The sequence below is a fragment of the Doryrhamphus excisus genome, linkage group LG1, assembly GCF_037039965.1.
Source record: "Doryrhamphus excisus strain RoL-2023G ecotype Guam linkage group LG1, RoL_Dexc_Guam_v1.1, whole genome shotgun sequence".
NCBI classification, from domain to species: domain Eukaryota; kingdom Metazoa; phylum Chordata; class Actinopteri; order Syngnathiformes; family Syngnathidae; genus Doryrhamphus; species Doryrhamphus excisus.
The window spans coordinates 15970593-15989196 of NC_136357.1; the positions used below are offsets into that span (position 1 = coordinate 15970593).

An 18604-nucleotide genomic window follows, 5' to 3' on the forward strand; every position below is an offset into this window, starting at 1 on the left:
TACACATCTATATACATATATATACATATATATATACATATATATATATATATATATATATATATATATATATATATATATATATATATACATATTGCCAGGCCGAGTTTCCTACTTTCCAGTAATATAAATATTGTCACCTAGTAAAACCATGAAAATAAAAACATCACTTTGTAGTAGATTCAGCATTCCAAGGTAAAGGTGGTCAACCTAAATATTTTGGGATGCATCCTTCCAGCTGTATGATCTCCGGCCAGTTGTTGTATTTGTTCTTTTCTTTGTCGTTCTTCAGCAGCTGACACAGCGCGCACGCACACACACACACACACACACACACACACTCTGTTAGACTGTAACTCATCTTTTAAATTGAACAATTTGAAACAAGAAAGTAATCAAATATGAAGAGCAACATTGGTATGTCTACCTTCTCAAAGTTGCTGGTGACAACTCCTTTGCCACCAACAAAGACCCAATTATCTCTGAAGGACAGTGATTGGACAACAGAACTCCCCAGTTCACCAATCAGCTTCTTAGCTTCACCTGAGAGCCTACACACACACACACACACACACACAAAAAGAGTTTTTTTATTAGTTGATAATTAGTTGAGAGCTGCCTCTGTCACATGCCAACACAAGAATAACATGCAACTTGCTGTTTACTATACAGGCTACATGCTAACTGCATGTGACTGTCTGTTTATAAAGTTCAAGCTCCTCCCCCAGCAGACAAACCCTTAAAAGCTTATTTGTTATTATATAGGAGTGTGGCGATGGTTTACTTTGTGGACGGGTCGTCGTAGGATGCCATGAGGACAACAGAACCTTGCTGGATGTTCTTCAGGAAGTCAATGAGAGGTTTGTCATCTGCACGGCGACAACATGACAATTGAACAATATCACAGTGGCGTGATGAAGCTGATGAAGCTGTTGCTCACCATCGCTGTACATGTTGAAGTGATCACTCTGCAACACGGCCCCCGTTTTACCTGAGGGTAAACCACACATGTTAGCATCTCAGCTAAAATGTTTTCACTAATTAGCCACTTGGCTAACTTACCATTTAGAACAACAACATTTATTCCCAGCCCGGCGTTGTTCAACACTGTCCCCAGAACCCTGTTAAAAACATCATCATGACTCTGGACGATGACTCAGTATTGTCTCTGCTGGTAAAAAAGTGGTACTGCACTGTATTGCCTGTTAGTAACTTCTAAATCTGTATGATCCTAACCAAATGTGTTTTTGATTACAGTTTGCTTTGGACGCAGATCTTTGGCGCCACCACGTTAGCAGCACCACTCTGCATGTAGAAGCTGAAGTGATCTTCTGGACAACGTGAGTTCGAAGCACAAGGTCCAGCTGAGGAGGCCACGGGGAATGTTCAGTCATGGTTGCTAGTTAAACAGAAACACTCGTGAAGGTGTGAATGACCTCTGACCTGTTAGTTTGGGGGTGCGCTTGCTCTGCCTGGACCAGAACACATGCAGCCAATCAGCTGCCAAAGAGATATGACATGTTCACTTTAAGGGGCAGCAGATCAAAAATCCCACCCTAATCTCTCAACAAAATCTGCTTTCTTGTTTTTTCCTACTTTCTTTTCAAAAATATCTCACGCATTTACTGATATTTACACATTTAACAGTGTTTTCAATACTAACTATGGTAATAAGAGTAGCACAAGGGTATAGACAACATTGGGCATAAATACCCAATACAGTTAAACCTCTGTGTCTCTGAGAATCCAATCATATTTTTTTAGAATACAACGTCTTGGCCATTCTCATAATTACTGTCAACTTACATCTATCCTCCGCTTCCTGAGGTTTCTGTAAGGTTGAGTGTCTCACCGTAAAACCGGGGTCTCAAACACACGGCCCGCGGGCCAAATGTGGCCCACAGGACACTCGTTTGAGGCCCCCGCCTTGATATGAAAGTTTAATGTTAGTGCGGCCCGCGCAAGTTTGATATGGATGCTGTCATGTACCCAGAAAAAATTGTTACGTTTGATTAATGTTCATGTTAAAGGTTAAATAACTCTTAATAGTTATCCTCCCTACCCGTGTGGAAGTGGTAAGTTTTTGGCTATTTAAGTTTAAAGGAAATAACTTGAAGGCTACCGTTTAGGTCGCTAGCTCTCTAGTTTGCGAGTTAGCATGTGTCTCAAGACCCTGCAGTTGCGCAATATGTTGTAAATAAAAAGAGTATAAATGTGACTATAGTCGTGTTTTGTCATGTCTACAGGGCTCTAATAATGCTTTGTTCATTTTAATCTGAAAAAAATAATTTGTCTACCCACCAACTATATGTGGTTTCTCAAGTTTTTATTATTTGACGTTTTATTATAATTATATTTATTTATTACTGATTGATTGATATTCTTTATTCTTGATTTGTTTATTTATTTTTCATCTTATTTTGTGTAGAAAAATAAAAAGTAAGATTGAGAACAGTGGAATGCTTTATCAGAGCTTTTCTTGTAGAAAATTGGAACCAAAGCGAAGTTTTTAAATTTTTTTTGTTTTTAATAAATGCATTTTTTTTTATTTTTTTTTGGAAAACCTGATGCGGCCCAGTCTCACCCAGACCCGAGCTCCAGTGGCCCCCAAGTAAATTGAGTTTGAGACCCCTGCCGTAAAACCCACTTAAGCAAAGTGCGTTATTAATACCAAATCTCTACTGTTAAGTGTGCTCTGACAAGAAAGGTGGCATGGTGGGGTCTACCTGTGGAGGTGTTGCCGAGCTTGAGGAGAACAACACTGATGAAGAACCCAGCTGGTAACAGAATCAACGTCCACATCACAACCTCTGAGAGACGGAGTTGCATAGAAAGATATTGTAAGACACCATGCTATGCTATCCTTTGTCAACAGTACACACAAACACACAATGAAAACATACTTGTCGGGTTGTGTCGTCTTGCCATTGCGTGTTTTTTAAAGATAAGACGCTGCAAAGAGATGTCTATAATGTCTACTAGTACAGTCATGTGGTGTAAGTATTTAACAGCATATTTTCAAATAAGCCAAATTTGACCGAACAGTACCTGAGCACAGGACCAAGTTCAAGTCCAGGTGACACGTCGGCATGTGACTTGTGTCCCAAGTGTGCGTAACGATGGCATCCGACGAAACAAGTCCTTCCTGTTTTAACAGGAGTCTGACCATCAGCCTTCAACCACGATAGCACACAAGTCATCACCTTTTGTTGACACAGGGTAGGTGCAGAACAAACAAGACGCCTTCTCAGAGTCAAAGGTCACATGAGATCACCAACTTACAGCAAAAGCAAACAGGAAGTGAATTTATGGCATCAGACTTTTATTTTCAGAACAAAAGGCTTTAGAACTTCAATAATTTCTATTAATGAGGCACAAAGTGAAGTCCCGCCTCCCTCATTATCATTCTTTTCTCCAATAAATAGAAACCGCTATCAAATACCTACAAAGGCAACACACAGGAAACTGCATCAGCTCACCAAAATAAAATCTACAAAGGTGTCTGTGAAGTCGCAACAATGAGGAGCACACTGTCCTCCAACAAAGGTAGCAGAGGTGTGGGTGGGGAGTCTACATGAGGGCATTGAGGTGTCCTGAGTGGACGACGGGCGTCAGCATCAGTGCTCGCTGGTCAAGCATCTCCCTCTCTCTGCTCAGCCCTGCCCTCTCCTGCTCCAACATGGCACGGTCCCTCTCGACCGCGGCACGCTCCCGCTCCAGCCACAGCCTTTCCGCCTGCACCGCCACTCGCTCCTGCTCCACCGCCACCCGTTCTCCCTCCAGAATCTCACGTTGACGCTCCATAGCAGCCTGCTCCCGCTGCACCGCCTCCCACTGCCGTTCCAAACCGACCAAGCGGGCCTGCTCGCCACCGCCAAACGACTCCTGGGCATAGTCAGTGGGGGTTGGGGCGGAGCGGGCCCGTTGCCTGGGGGCAGGATCAGTGTGCTGCTGCTCGCCGCCCTGGGTGACAGGAGTCAGGAGGGGGGCGCTACTCACCAGGCGACCCTCCATGGCATCATTCATCAGGTGGAACCATGGCCAGGAGGCGGCAGCATCACTGATGCTCTCCATGCCTGCTGGGGGGTACTTAAGATCCTGAGGGAAGTGACATGACAACATCAAGAATATATGTCAATATATGAGATGACATAATGACGTGATGGCACAGTGAGAATGTGAGGTCATGACAACATGGGGACAAAATGGGAAGAACATAAGTAAGAACACAACACTGAGGGACGAATAAAGGCATATCTTAAGAAAATAGATTAAATAATGAGAAAGTGACAATGACAACATGACATGATGAAAACATGAGAAGATGTGAGAACATAGCATGGGGAAAACTGGTTTCACTCACTCTTTCAATTCCCATCTCTCCACCGTAACCAGTGTGCCTCAGGGCTCTGTCCTTGCGCCCCTTCTGTTTATCAACTACCTTCTCCCCCTTGGTAATATCTTCTACACCCAGCTTTACCTCTCCACTAAACCAACCTCCATTCGCCGGGGGTGGCCAAACAGGCAGAGATCAAACGCTGCATTTTTTTTACTGCGTTACTGCAAAGACCCACATCATACACGTGAACATCAATCCCTCCTCCCTCATACATCCATACATTCACTCAGCCAGTTGAGTTGAAGCTTTGAAATGCGATAAGGACGCAAAAGGCAGAGTGGCTCACTGTTGCGCTCAACAAAAAAATAAAGAGTTGAAATTGATCGATTATTAAAATAATTGTTACTTGCAGCCCTAATTATTATTATCCATCCATTTTCTATACCGCAATATCCTAACTAGGGTCGCAAGCATGCCAGAGCCTATCCCAGCTGTATTCGGGCGAGAGGCGGGGTACACCCTGGACTGGTCGCCAGCCAATCACAGGGCACATATAGACAAACAACCATTCACACTCACATTCATACCTATGGACAATTTGGAATCGCCAATTAACCTAACATGTATGTTTTAGGAATATTATCATTCATTCACTCACTACCGCTTTTTCCTCACGAGGGTCCCGGGGGTGCTGGAGCCTATCCCAGCTGTCTTAGGGCGAGAGGCAGGGTACACCCTGGACTGGTCGCCAGCCAATCACAGGGCACATATAGACAAACAACCATTCACACTCACATTTATACCTATGGACAATGTGGAATCGGCAATTAACCTAACATGTATGTTTTAGGAATATTATCATGATAATTATTATCAATGTTAAAACATGACAATAACAATGAGAGCATGTTAATATATAAGAACATGACATGGTGAAAACATGACAACCGCATCAATAGACATTAATCTACATTAATGGTGAAATATAATTGTTCAAAATATGAGGCTATGATGCCACCAAGAGAACACGATGTGATGAAACGATGGGAATATGACACCATGAGAGCATGAGGATATGACATAATGAGAACATACAGCATTTACCTTGAACCTTCGCTTGAGATTGTCCCATTTTTTAGACATCTGGTATGTGGAAACTTTTCCCTGAAGACCGAGCTGCTGGATGATGGCTCTGACACAGCATGGGCACACACACACACAAATTAAACAATACACAAATTAAACAATACAGTGGGTGATGCAGATGCTAAAACGTCAAAGAGTAGAGCATCTTACTTCCACGCAGCTTTGGCAGCATTTCTTCTTCCGGTAAACAAGGCTTCATTAGCAGCTCGCAGTTGAATCATGCGGCGAGTATCCAGATCGGTCACTATGGAGACAGACAAACCAATACCAAAAAATGATGTCGACTGTCAATTTTCTTCATTTTGGTGGCTGCCATCTTACTTTTATAAGACAAGTCAGACGGCGTGGAACACTCCTCCCCGCTGGCGTCGATGTAAGTGACATTACCGTCAGGCTCGCTGCTGTCTACGCCCACTACAGAGTCCAACTCACACACGGTCCTCTCTGTCATCAAACTGTCAGCGGGTGGGGAGGAGGAGACAAAGACAGCATCCTCCTCATTGGTCCAAATAGGCGTGATCCGGGGTGCTTTTCCTGCCAATCTTCCCTCCAGGGCGTCACTAATCAGTTGGAACCACGGCCAGGACGCTGGGCTGGTGTGAACTTCCATTCCTTGAGGAGGAAACTTTAAGTCCTGCAGAGCACACATTTTTACTTCCTGTTTACGCTGTGCTCAAGAAATCAAACAGGAAGTAGCTCAGTCATGTGACTGAAGCTCACCTTGAACTTGGTCTTCAGGTTGTCCCACTTCTTGGCAACCTGGTCCGGTGTGATTTTTCCCGTCAAACCCAGTTCCTTTACGATGCCCCTGCAGAAACAACGTCAGTGCAGAAGTGCATCAGGTTACGGTATTCGTGCATTTACCTCCAGGCCGGCTTGGCACTGTTCCTGCGGCCGGTAAACAAAGACTCGTTAGCAGCTCTCAGCTCCACCAGTCGCCTGATGTCTTCTTCTGTCACTGTCCATAAGACACATCTCAACTCATCTGTCATGGGTCGATATAGCGAAGACAAGGAGTGCAAGGAGTCTTCTTACATTTATAGCTGAAATCGGACATTCGATGCAAATCTCCCAACGCAGAAGAAGCATTTTTTTCCTCTGCGTCGACCAGCAGGTCCATCTCCGACTCATTCAGAAACTCTGCCATACCGCCACGACTTCGTCTTGCTCGCTTTTTGGGCGTTGGCGACATCAACTCACAGTCATCGTCTTCGTCATCCACTATGGGCGTGAGAACGGGCGCAGCATTGGCCAAGCGGCCCTCCATGGCATCGTTCATCCGGTAGAACCACGGCCACGAGCTCGGGTTGGATTCCATGCCTCGCGCCGGAAACTTTAGCTCCTGGTGGAAAAACGGGAAGACATAGTGGCGTGACGCGACATTGCGATGCCACCGGGACTCATGTGGAGGGAGTCTTCACCTTATACCTCCTCTTCAAGTTGTCCCACTTCTTGGCCAGCTGATCTGTGGTCAGCTTTCCCTGAAGACCCAATTCATGAAGGACAGCCCTATGACGAGACATACCACCATGACATTACTTGATCACATGGGATTTATTCACTCTGCACTGACACACAGATGGGTTGTTATAGTAACAATATGCACACTGATGACATCCCGTGAAACTAGTCATGTGACTCACCTCCATGCCGGCCTGGCCGTGTGCTTCCTGCCAGTAAAGATGGCCTCGTTGGCGGCTCGAACTTTAATCAAACGGTCTGTCTCGGCCTCGGACACTGCGGAAAGAAGACATGATGATATCAACGCAAGGCACATGGCCGCTTGTGACATCACCGCCTACTTTTATATGAACACTCGTTCATCCTCCTCCAGCCCATGGGAACACGCTCGGCGGGTGGAGCCTCAGCGACAGTCACGTCGTCCTTGACTCTTTCTGTTGTCGCCCCCGAGTCCTCCATCTCGGTTTTGATGAGGAACTCCAGGATGTCCTGGTTGTCCTGGTTCTGGTTGCTCAGCACCAGTTGGCTGTTGTACAGTCGACCCTGCATGGCTTCATCCATCATGTGAAACCAAGGCCACGACTCAGTCACGCCCCCCGGGGGCTCCTGACCCTGATAGGGCTGTTTCAAGTCCTGGATCAGGATCATGCATACAAATATGAATATTACAGAATATTACAACAATAGAGCATTAAACATAAAAGTATGAGAACATTATGTTGATTATTCCCCCACTGGAGGCCCGGGTACCAAGCGTATGAGACCCAGCGTTTACTAGCGGGTATGCTCTTCTCAACAAGCAGCATTTTAAAGCAGGACTTGAAGGTCCTGGGTCTTGTTTGGGACATTTAAAAAAAAACGCCACAGTAGAAGAATACAACTTTTGGATTTTTCCCCCAAACAAGTACAGTTTCCCACAACTTTTAAGAAGTGTTATCTTCTCACAAACTACTTGATCTACTTTATTTTCTGGTGGAAACATGAGAATTACACTTTGAGAGCAGGAGAATACGAGAACCTGACGCTGGTTCTGGTCCTGTTCAATGTGAGCCAGGTGAAGTCATACCTTGTACTTGGTGCGCAGATTGTCCCACTTTTTTGCGATCTGTTCAGCCGTCAGCTTCCCTTCAAGGCCCAGACCCCTCAGGATGATGCTGGACCAGAACCATAAGATCCAAACTCTTAGCTGGAGCTTCAGTGAATCGAACAGATGAATATTTGGACTAACAGCACGTGCTGTACCTCCAGGCTATCTTGGCAGAATTCCTTTTACCGGTAAACAGAATCTCGTTGGACGCTCTGAAGTGGATCAGCCTCCTCACGTCATCCTCGCTCACTGGAGAGGGTAAAGGTCAAAGGTGAACAGCGACCCAAAAATGAATCAGGTGGAAGGTGGACTTACTTTTATAGGAGTTTTCCGGCAAGTGGGCCAGTGGGCTCGGGCTTCTGTTCATTGTGAGCACGGAAGCGGCGGTTGTGTTGTTTTGGATTGCTGCGGACAAGCTACACACACACACCAGTGTGAACAGAACGTCGACCCGCTGTGGTTTGGCGGATCCGCTCCGTCCATCACCAGGCAGGCCCGGACCAGACTGAGCGTCTTGCGGAGCTCCTTACGCGATGCTAGCTGGCTAAATAGCTAACACAAACAACAAGCTCGAACTCGTAACGGAGGTAAAATCCTGAGCACACTAAACTGTGACACCGACTCCCAGACGTTCTTGCAATCCATGTCTGCGTACAGGAACTAATAAGTGAACCGTACAGTTAGACCCGAGCAAACCTGTGTCCAGTTTGCGCTCCAAGGAGCGCTCGATTTTCTGCCAAGGCCTGCCCGCAATCACGTGATCTAAACTTCAGCGGGGCGGAGTCTGTCAGAGGATTTTACAGATGACGCCACCGACATGAACATAAACGACTTCACAATACACAGTTGACAGTCACCTAATAAATGTCTTTATTGAAAAAATACATAAATATAAATATTTATCAGTGGTGACATCACAGGAAATTCAAAGTTTATCCACAAGCTTCTGGAACAAAGAAACCAGCCTCTGTGTGCTCTCCAGCTGTTCTGGGTCCACATCCACAGCTAACACGTGCTGGTAAAGCCCTTCCACTTCCCCTGGAGATGCTTGCTCAATCTCCCGAATCTCCCCCCGGCTCTTCAGCAGCGTGCTGGCTTGCTCCAGAAGCGCTCTGTCCCTTTCTAGAAAAGCTCTATCTCTGTCCAGAAAGGCCCGGTCTCGATCCAGACGCACTCTGTCTCTTTCTATGGCAGCCCGGTCCCGTTGTATGGAAACACGGTCCCGTTCCAATGCCGCCCGGTCCCGTTGCAATGCCGCCCGGTCCCGTTCCACATCCACACGATCACGTTCTACCTCTATTAAGCGTCTCTCCAGATCCTGCCGCTCATCCAGCAGTCTATCGTCGGCACAGCTAGGGGGGGACATCGGCACCATGCTGTTGTTGTCGTCACTGTGTGCCATGATGCCCTCTGACAGCAAGGTAGCGTACAGCACACCATTCTGACAAAGACGCTCAGTGCTGGCATCCCCAGGGGACTCTGTTTTACTGACGACATTGTCTCGGCACACCTCAGTGACGCCCACGGTGAACACATCCTGCAGCACTTGGACTCCTTCGACCCTCTCATTCACCTTCAATTCAGGCGGGTGTGTCACCATATGGGCGAAAGAGAAGTGAGGCACAGCGTCCTCGTCGTCATCCAGCAACGACGGCTCCACCACCTTGGCGGTCCCGGCCAGCCGGCCGCTCATGGCCTCATCCATCAGATGGAACCAACGCCAAGAATTGGTTCGGTTCTGTAAACCTTCTGGAGAGTTCTTGAGAGCCTAGGCAATAAATGACAAATTAACAGATTACACACAAGGTTCTGACAGGCGGTTTGCGTGTTTATGCATTTAAATGTGTGTGCAGGTAGTTTTTATTTAGTTAGCGTTAGTTAACATATGCAGTCAGTGTGTATGAGGTAAGGTATTGCGTATGCAAGTAGCTCTTACACAATTACCGGTAGTATGTATGCAGTTAACGTAGCTGTAGTTAGCATGTAGCTTGTATGCAGGTAGCTTTTGCACGATTGTACATATTGCACTATTGTACATATTACTATCTTGTTGCATTCATTGATCATACTGTTTATAATTTATATAATATGCAATAACCATATTCTAGTCACTTCACTGCAATACTGTACATATTACTGTTATTATATATTGTCATATCCATACTGTTTATAATCTGTATAATCTACAATAGCCATATTATAGTCATTTATATCTCTGTACATATCCTCACTGTATTATAGTCATAGCCTGTTTTTTACATAGATCTGTCAATTTTTTTTCTACATTTACTTACTACTAAGGTACTTATAAAATTGCACTTCTGGTTGGATGCTCACTGCATTTTGTTGCCCTGTACCAGTGACATGAGCAATAACAATAAAGTTGAATCTAATCTAATCTAATCTAATCTAATCTTTTATGGAGTTAGTGAGAATGCAGATGACACGAACAGGATTGGAAGCATATGTGCAGGTACCTTATATGCATGGTATGGTTACATGTATGGTTGTATATATGCAGTTAAAATGTGTGCGGGTTATGTATGGTCTAGCCACGGACCCGGTACTTCTCCTTCATGTTGTCCCATTTCTTCTTTAGCTGGCGAGCAGACAGCATTCCCTGGAGGCCCATCTCTCTCCGGATCGCCCTGTGGGAGTAGAGGGGCAGCAGTGGAACACACCCCCAATGGGTGATTACCTAGGGAGCAGCGAACTGACCTCCAACCCTGCATGGCCGAGTTCCTTTGACCTGTGAAGATGGCATGATTGGTGGCCCGCAGGTGAATGAGCTGCTGGATGTCTCTGTCTGTCACTGTGGAAGGACACAGGTTCAGGCTGTTGTTATGATGTTATGGTTGATATTATTTTCACCACAATACCAAACAAGACTGTAATGTCACAAAAGAATCGTTATGACAACCAGTCACAACAACAGAAACATTAAATTGCTTAAAGTTGTGGTAGAAAGTAACGACGACAACAATAATAATGATTATAATTCTAGCCACAAGTTTCCTCTTAAATACTAGCTTATGTTGTTTTTAAATGTTACAGCAGAGAAATGAAAAAATCTTACTTCGATAGGAGAACGCCATGATCGATACCGGAAAAATGAAACCCTTCTTCTTCTTCTTGTGTATGGCGGATCGCTACCAGCATTTTAGGTGCATACCGCCACCTACTGTACCGGACTGTGTATCACCAGTGTGTACTTAGGTTTACAGACTTACAGAAAAGTGAAAATCAAAACAACACGAAACACACATACAAACACAATGAACAAAATAAACAACTCTACACTTTATGCATTAACCCTGTGTCCTTAAGATACCCCGTTAGTGTCTGATAGCTTCTAACCATCCGTTAATCTGTTTTCTATGCAGTTTATCCTCACTAAGGCTTGTGGGGGTATGCTGGAGCCTATCTACACCCAGGAATGGTCGCCAGCCAATCATAGGGCACATCATGGAGTTTGGGGCGGGGACGTACAAAAAAGCTGAATCACGCTCTGCTGCCATCTGCAGGCGGATGGGATGTACTGATCATTAAATAATTAACAAATACCAACTAAAATACCGATATTGAAAAGATTTAAAATGTTATATTTAACATTTTATAAAGAAAGCTAAAGTGGTGTTACGTTGATGTTTTTGTAAAGAGAAGATGCTCAGTATCGAAGCACTATCAATTAATGTCGACTAAAAACCAGAAACCCATAGCGCCAACTTTCAAAATAAACTATGTGTGCAGACTTTAAAGTACATTAAAAGCACAACAGTTGCCCTCATGTGATCTTATTATATTAATTTATTGTCTAACACGTTATTTCTAATATTAAATATATGACTTAGTCCTACAGAAACTGCAAGCAGTGCAGAAGAAATTTTATTTTGAAACACCTAAGCGGATGTTCAGTTGAAGTGCACTATCATTTGACAGTCGTCCTCCAAGCATCACAATGATGATGAAAAAATGATGGCTGTATCAATTTTCAATCGTCGTCATTAATCATACGCATCACATAAGCGATCGACAAATCGTAAGGTAAGGTGGACTGAGGGTTGTCATGCTGTATTTTTCAAATTGGTTTTACAGGCCGTGATCAGTATGCTCATCCTATCGATCACACGTAATCCAAGTACACTGTTGTCTTTTATTTGTTTATATTAATGATCAGTTCAGTATTATTATTATTATAGTATTATGTTCTGAACACTGGGTTAATTAACGATTTTTGTTGTGTAGTCAATCATTACCAATCAAATAATTAGTAACAACTAACATGTTCTACTTGTGTTTGTCAGCATGCTGGCCAGGAAAGGTCTCCTTCCAGACGGCTTCCTGCTGACCCGCCTGGCCGAAGACCACAACCAGCCCAACCGCAGCCGCTTTAGGACTCAGAGGGCCCGCTTCATCACCAAGACAGGCTCGTGTAATGTGGCTCATAAGAACATCAGAGAGCAGGTGAGAGAAGTGGAGAACTGTGGTCACCAATGTGATTACCGCCAGGATTACAAGCTGTGTTGCGGTGTTGTAGGGTCGCTTCCTGCAGGATGTCTTCACCACCATGGTGGACCTCAAGTGGCAGCACTCCCTCCTCATCTTCACGTCGGCATTCCTCTGCTCCTGGATGCTCTTTGCTATGGTCTGGTGGCTGCTCGCCTTTGCGCACGGAGATCTTCAGCCTCGGAATCCCGACAGAGAACCGGGGCCCATTCCCTGCGTCACTGCCATCAATTCGTTTACTTCGGCCTTCCTGTTCTCCATTGAGGTCCAGGTTGGAACCTTTTACATTTTCTCTATTACCAGAAATGATTTAGCACATTTAGCCCTTCCAACATACTTGTACTTACCGTACACTATAGCCACACAGTCAGGATATCGGGAAGACCTGGGTTCGATTCTCCTTGTGTAGTTTGAATGTTCTCCCCGTGAGTGCGTGGGTTTTCTCCAGGTACTCCGGTTTCCTCCCACATTCCAAAAACATGCTCGGTCAGGGGTCTCAAACTCAATTTACTTGGGGGCCACTGGAGCTAGGGTCTGGACGAGACTGGGCTGCATCAGGTTTTCCAAAAAAAAAAGAAAAACGCATTTATTAAAAACAGAAAAATGAATAAACTTTGCTTTGGTTTCAATTTTCTACAAGAAAAGCTCTGATAAAACATTCCACTGTTCTCAAATATCTTAATTTTTATTTTTCTGCACAAAATAAAATGAAAAATAAATAAACAAATCAAGAATAAAGAAAATCAATCAGTAATAAATAAATATATTAATAATAATAATAAAACAGCACATAATAAAAACTTAAGAAACCACATATAGTTGGTGGGTAGACAAATTATTTTTTTCTGATTAAAATGACCAAAGCATTATTAGAGCCCTGTAGACATGACAAAACACGACTATAGTCACATTTATACTCTTTTTATTAACAACATATTGCGCAACTGCAGGGTCTTGAGACGCATGCTAACTCGCAAACTAGAGAGCTAGCGACCTAAACGGTAGCCTTCAAGTTATTTCCTTTAAACCTAAATAGCCAAAAACTTCCACTGCCACTTCCACACGGATAGGGAGGATAACTATTAACAGTTATTTAACCTTTAACATGAACATTAATCAAACGTAATAATTTTTTCTGGGTACATGATACCATACAGCATACATATCAAACTTGCGCGGGCCGCACTAACATTAAACTTTCATATCAAGGCGGGGGCCTCAAACTAGTGTCCTGCGCGCCACATTTGGCCCACGGGCCGCGTGTTTGAGACCCCTGTGCTAGGTTAATTGGTGACTCCATATTGTCCATAGGTATGAATGTGAGTGTGAATGTCTATATGTGCCCTGTGATTGGCTGCCGAAGTCAGCTGGGATAGACTCCAGCACACCCTAGTGAGGATAAGCGGCATAGAAAATGGATGAATGGATTATTCAGTGAGCCATGCAATCGTTCCATAGTAGTTCCCCTATCTGGATGCTAATGACTAGCCTACTAGCCTAAGCCATCGCTAATTGGTGAATTAGCTCTTGGCTGCCAACACATAGCTTAGTGATGCTAAATTACCTCATAGGATGCTCACAGCGAGCTCCGTGTTTCAGGTGACCATCGGTTTTGGTGGCAGGATGGTGACAGAGGAGTGTCCAGTGGCCATCATCATGCTCATCATCCAAAACATACTGGGCCTGATCATCAACGCCGTCATGCTGGGCTGCGTTTTCATGAAGACGGCACAGGCCAACCGCCGGGCCGAAACGCTCATCTTCTCCAGAAACGCCGTCATCGCCCCACGAAACGGTCGGCCCACACTCATGTTTCGAGTAGGTGACTTGAGGAAAAGCATGATCATCTCCGCCACCGTTCAGCTCCAGGTGAAAGCTACTCGCCGCTCACAGCAGGGGATCACGTACCTATCTTGTTCTCGGCGCCCACGCTATGTGCTTTGTTTTTCCTCCAGGTCATCCGGCGGACCGTGACGGCGGAGGGTGAGGTGATCCCGGTGAGCCAACTGGATATCCAAGTGGAGAACCCACTGAGGAGCAACGGCGTGTTCTTGGTGTCACCACTCATCATCAGCCACACGTTGGAGAGAGGAAGCCCACTCTACGAACTGTCGGCCCAGTCGTTGACTTCCGCTGACATCGAGATCATCGTTATCCTGGAAGGTGTGGTTTGTCCTCACATCATTCTGAGGATACTTGTTAGCACGTCATTAGCATAAAAGTGGATGTGGTATTCCCATGCAGGCGTAGTGGAGACGACTGGCATCAGCATGCAGGCTCGGACCTCATACATCCCTGAGGAGATCCTGTGGGGGAGGCGCTTTGTGTCCATTGTGAGTGAGGAAGATGGCCGCTATTGCGTCGACTACTCCAAGTTCGGCAACACGGTCCCTGTTCGGATGTCGTCCCTGAGCGCGAAAGAGCTGGACCAGACGCGGGGGGTCCAGGAAGGCACGCCTGACATGCAGCTGCAGGGCTGGGGGCTGGTCCGAGCCGGGAGGGGCGGCTTCCGCAGGGGGGGGCGTGCCTGCGACGACGCCCCTGCCGCCGCCGCCTCCCAATCCTGGTACGCTCCATCGAGGACAGAAGTGGAGCAAGTAGGGCAGAAAAAGAGAGTGCAACTTGAAGTGATTGGACGGCAGACGGAGGAATGATAAGCAATCGCCAAGTAACCTTTGTGCTGACAGGAAGTGAAAGAACAACAACAACAACAACATGAACTTTTGTTGTTTATTTGTGGTCATGTGACATTTTCACAGCCAGCACACGAGGACACTGAGCAGTGATCCAACCAGGAGCGTGACGGGTGTCGCCACGGTGACAACGTTGCCGGAGTTGCATAGGTTGCTGGTACAGCAGCGGTACGTGAACTCCGACATAGCAGGGAACATCTGGGAGAGGCGGGAATTGTCACAGTCGGTATACCTGATGCATTGACGGATGGTCTTCCCTCCTAGATGTACACACACACACACAGTGTTTAGTCCAGAAGAGTCCAAACAGCAACGGTCACATGACCTCCTACCTCTCTCGCTCAGAGACAAGCAGGCATCCTCGTACGTGCACTCCTGCACGTTGTGACAGCGGCCCGTGTAGTCAGCACATTTGTAACAGCGAAGAGCGTCCCCTAGAGAGACACATTTGTGCTTATATGTAAAACATATTCAAATGCAACAAATATGACTCACCTTCACGTATCATCATCATCACGGTGGCGGCGCACAGCACCAGGACGAGTTGGCTCCAGCGTGACATGTCGAATTCTTCCTGCTGGACTGAACTGGGCAACAGCCTGGCAGCACGATGACGACCGCTTTGTGGTCCACGCCCAAAAGTCACACAAAGACTCACTATGTGGTGTTATCGATGTGACCTTTGCCTCCACCCGGCCCTTGGATACCACGTCAATGATGCCACTGTCCGCGCTCGTCTGTGCGGTACTTGTTCATCAACACACTCGAGGACGGGAAAATGACTAGTTTTCAACTTGTACACATCATCCTTTCATATATTTGTTCACAAATACGTGTTAGCCAGCGTGCCGCACAACGTTGCCAACGGACTTTAGTCGCTTTGTGTTGTTATGGTGCTGGTGTGTGTACCAGGCAGTGACAGGGCACCAACAAACAGAGACTTGTTTATTTTTACCATCCAGCTGCATTCAATATTAATAATGTGCACACTAATCAGGTCAACTTACATAAAGTCATCTGTGGATTTTATTGTTGGATATGAATATATTCATTGTATCGGCAACAAGAATATTACTAAAATGTAAAAGTGGTTAACATGTTGGCCACACAGTCAGGAGATCAGGATCGATTCTCCAGTTGGGCATTTCTGTGTCTCTCCCATCTTTTCTCCGGATACTCCGGTTTCACATTCCAAAAACATGCATGTTAGGTTATTTGGCGATTCTAAATGTTTTTTTGTTTATGTATGTACCCTGTGATTGAGGATAAGCGGCATAGAAAACGAATGGATGGATGTCAAGAGGCGAAGCATTGGCATCGAAGCATCATTGGCTCCTCAATTGTCAATCAGAACGACTACACACAATGTGGACACCAGGGGGCAGTGTAAACTATTGAAAGTCAATGAAAAGTCATACCTAAATATATTACGAGATAAGTAACATGTTAGGTGTAGACATGAAAAAGGCAAATGGAAGCAGTGGATTCGATTACAGTACGTACGTGCATGGTCGCTATAGTATATTTTTTGGTATTTGTTGTCCTAATCGATCAACCGATACCAAATTGACTCAAAGTAACACTATATGTGTTTATTTTTCATTGCTGCCGCTTCTTCTTTTGTTCCTGGTCTTTTTTCGCCCTCTAGCGGTGGCATCCTGTAATACACGCAGTGCATGCAAAGTTCAAAACACCACAGTATGGTAGACTGACTTTGTATTCATTAAAATAGGATATTCAATGAAAAATATATGCATTGTTTATTTAAAAAAAATATGTTTTCATACAAGATAAATGAATGGTGTTCGACTATTTCATGGCATCCACAAATACTGTACAAATTACCACTGTTCCTGTACTACATTTGCTTTGCATTACTGACTTCAAGCCCAAACCCAATGGATGGAAAATTATTATAAGCTTAATTCATATTCATAATCACATAGAAAAAACTTGACAAACTTGTTTGGGTGATGACAGGAAAGAGGAAGTCACAGAGTTGCAGTTTCATTGGGTATTATTTCATGAGCTTGTGTTGTCTATCAAGCACTGTTTCACTTCCTGGTGCACAGTAACAGAAAGTGAAGAAGTTTCTGGAAGTTTTTCTTCAGTTTTAGTCGTCGACGAGCAGCAGGTGACACCATGAGCGAGCCTTCTGGTGATTTGATGCTTCTTCTCCTTCTTCTTCTCCTCCTGCTGATTCCTTGACTCTCACTTATGTGTGTGTTTGTGTAGAGGTTAGCGGTTCCGGTTTGACCACAAAGGAGCTGCAGCAGAGGTGGAGAGAAGTGAAAGGGACGCAGCGACCACATAAAGTGCTTTTCGACATCCCGGGTAGTCGACTTGTCGAGGAGCAGGACCCCCCCTGCAAATATGTGGTGAGACACAGAAACGTGACTATACAATCATGACGACATTAAACGCAACACGGCTCATCTTTGTTTCTATGGCAACGCCGTGCAGGTGTACCAGGTGGCAGTGATGGTCTGTGGAAGTTTCAGCGCCCAATGTATGTGCGTGGAGCGGCGCTACAGCGACTTCTTCTGCTTCCATCAAAAGCTCCTGGAGGAGTTCAGCGAGGAGCTAGAGGAGCTGGTGCTTCCCTGCAAACTGATGACGGGCACCGTCTGGGGGCGGGGCTTAGCCCTGCGGGACTACCTGAACCAGGTGTTTGCCGTGCGCTGCGTGCGACACTCGCCTCTCTTCCACGAATTTCTCACCGGCAAGGAGCAGAGGCGGGCCAGGGCCCTGCTACGAGGCGGTCAGTTCAAGGCGGCGCTGGAGCAGCTACAGATAGTTCTGAGGATCCAAGAGAATCTGACGCCATGGCAGAGGCCCACCCTGATGGTCCCCACCCTTGCCGCAATTGCCGTATGTCACCGGGACCTGGAGGAGCCTCGGGAGGCGGTGGCCGCAGCTCACCGAGCTCTGCCCACCGTCAGACGCTGGGGAATGAGCGAGTACCGAGGAGGTCTTCTGGAGGTGCTGGTGGATTTGAGCTACCGTCTGCAGCTGCCCGTTGCCCGCCTCCAGCGAGAGCTGACGGCACTACGGGATGACCACGCAGTCTCTTGGTGCTCCTTGAAGGAGGTGGTCGTGCGAGATGTCACGTGATTGACGCTAAGCAATTCATTGGCTTTAACGAGTGTGACTTGTCCTGGTAGTCAATAGGAACCGGAAATTAGCCGGAAATTGGAAGTTTTTTGCAACTTATACTTTTTATTGTTTGACATTCATTGTCGACAAAGAAGGAATGGTGTGGCAATGACAATAAATCTGTTTTTATTTGATTTTCGCGTTTGTCAAATTTGCTGAACTTATTGTATCAACAGGTTGCGATATTAAAATGAACACAAGAGGGCAGTAATACGC

The 18604-nt window shown here is 45.6% G+C and overlaps 6 protein-coding genes and 2 long non-coding RNA genes across 9 annotated transcripts; 2 read left to right on the forward strand and 6 right to left on the reverse strand.

Moving 5' to 3' along the window:
- Nucleotides 1–94: 94 nt before the first annotated feature.
- On the reverse strand, nucleotides 95–3130 carry LOC131131427 (protein FAM3C). 2 transcript variants are annotated; one of them, XM_078793821.1, is made up of 10 exons: nucleotides 3049–3130; nucleotides 2904–2975; nucleotides 2727–2810; nucleotides 1444–1500; nucleotides 1256–1364; nucleotides 1063–1121; nucleotides 941–991; nucleotides 785–869; nucleotides 428–551; nucleotides 95–295 (listed from the first exon to the last, which is right to left on the reverse strand). In XM_078793821.1, exons 1-10 carry the CDS (start codon nucleotides 3089–3091, stop codon nucleotides 206–208), a joined length of 774 nt encoding a protein of 257 aa, XP_078649947.1. In that variant the 5' UTR covers nucleotides 3092–3130; the 3' UTR covers nucleotides 95–205. The 2 variants fall into 2 exon arrangements, with proteins under 2 accessions (XP_078649947.1, XP_078649949.1); XM_078793823.1 differs by having other exon boundaries at nucleotides 2904–2952; nucleotides 3049–3122.
- A 175-nt stretch (nucleotides 3131–3305) lies between these two features.
- LOC131131588 (uncharacterized) lies at nucleotides 3306–8793 on the reverse strand. Its single transcript, XM_058076418.2, has 13 exons — nucleotides 8349–8793; nucleotides 8189–8282; nucleotides 8013–8100; nucleotides 7288–7579; nucleotides 7129–7222; nucleotides 6907–6994; nucleotides 6521–6827; nucleotides 6350–6443; nucleotides 6206–6293; nucleotides 5807–6119; nucleotides 5636–5729; nucleotides 5444–5531; nucleotides 3306–4098 (listed from the first exon to the last, which is right to left on the reverse strand). Exons 1-13 carry the CDS (start codon nucleotides 8398–8400, stop codon nucleotides 3571–3573), a joined length of 2220 nt encoding a protein of 739 aa, XP_057932401.2. The 5' UTR covers nucleotides 8401–8793; the 3' UTR covers nucleotides 3306–3570.
- Nucleotides 8794–8910: 117 nt separating this feature from the next.
- On the reverse strand, nucleotides 8911–11454 carry LOC131131589 (uncharacterized). Its single transcript, XM_058076421.2, has 4 exons — nucleotides 11110–11454; nucleotides 10752–10845; nucleotides 10594–10681; nucleotides 8911–9801 (listed from the first exon to the last, which is right to left on the reverse strand). The coding sequence occupies exons 1-4, from the start codon at nucleotides 11126–11128 to the stop codon at nucleotides 8959–8961; spliced, it is 1044 nt and encodes a 347-aa protein (XP_057932404.2). The 5' UTR covers nucleotides 11129–11454; the 3' UTR covers nucleotides 8911–8958.
- A 488-nt stretch (nucleotides 11455–11942) lies between these two features.
- kcnj11l (potassium inwardly rectifying channel subfamily J member 11, like) lies at nucleotides 11943–16560 on the forward strand. The gene is made up of 6 exons (XM_058075485.2): nucleotides 11943–12077; nucleotides 12338–12497; nucleotides 12571–12810; nucleotides 14139–14408; nucleotides 14495–14702; nucleotides 14784–16560. The coding sequence occupies exons 2-6, from the start codon at nucleotides 12339–12341 to the stop codon at nucleotides 15191–15193; spliced, it is 1287 nt and encodes a 428-aa protein (XP_057931468.2). The 5' UTR covers nucleotides 11943–12077; nucleotide 12338; the 3' UTR covers nucleotides 15194–16560.
- Nucleotides 12562–15248, reverse strand: LOC144898615 (uncharacterized). Its single transcript, XR_013627517.1, has 3 exons — nucleotides 14104–15248; nucleotides 12887–13088; nucleotides 12562–12818 (listed from the first exon to the last, which is right to left on the reverse strand). It is a non-coding gene; the product is annotated as an uncharacterized LOC144898615 (long non-coding RNA).
- On the reverse strand, nucleotides 15258–15882 carry cd59b (CD59 molecule (CD59 blood group) b). The gene is made up of 3 exons (XM_058075489.2): nucleotides 15728–15882; nucleotides 15565–15666; nucleotides 15258–15492 (listed from the first exon to the last, which is right to left on the reverse strand). The coding sequence occupies exons 1-3, from the start codon at nucleotides 15792–15794 to the stop codon at nucleotides 15293–15295; spliced, it is 369 nt and encodes a 122-aa protein (XP_057931472.2). The 5' UTR covers nucleotides 15795–15882; the 3' UTR covers nucleotides 15258–15292.
- A 441-nt stretch (nucleotides 16561–17001) lies between the features above and the next one.
- On the reverse strand, nucleotides 17002–18366 carry LOC144898616 (uncharacterized). Its single transcript, XR_013627519.1, has 2 exons — nucleotides 17702–18366; nucleotides 17002–17597 (listed from the first exon to the last, which is right to left on the reverse strand). It is a non-coding gene; the product is annotated as an uncharacterized LOC144898616 (long non-coding RNA).
- snx20 (sorting nexin 20) lies at nucleotides 17234–18538 on the forward strand. Its single transcript, XM_058075486.2, has 3 exons — nucleotides 17234–17390; nucleotides 17468–17610; nucleotides 17696–18538. The coding sequence occupies exons 1-3, from the start codon at nucleotides 17375–17377 to the stop codon at nucleotides 18344–18346; spliced, it is 810 nt and encodes a 269-aa protein (XP_057931469.2). The 5' UTR covers nucleotides 17234–17374; the 3' UTR covers nucleotides 18347–18538.
- Nucleotides 18539–18604: the final 66 nt, after the last annotated feature.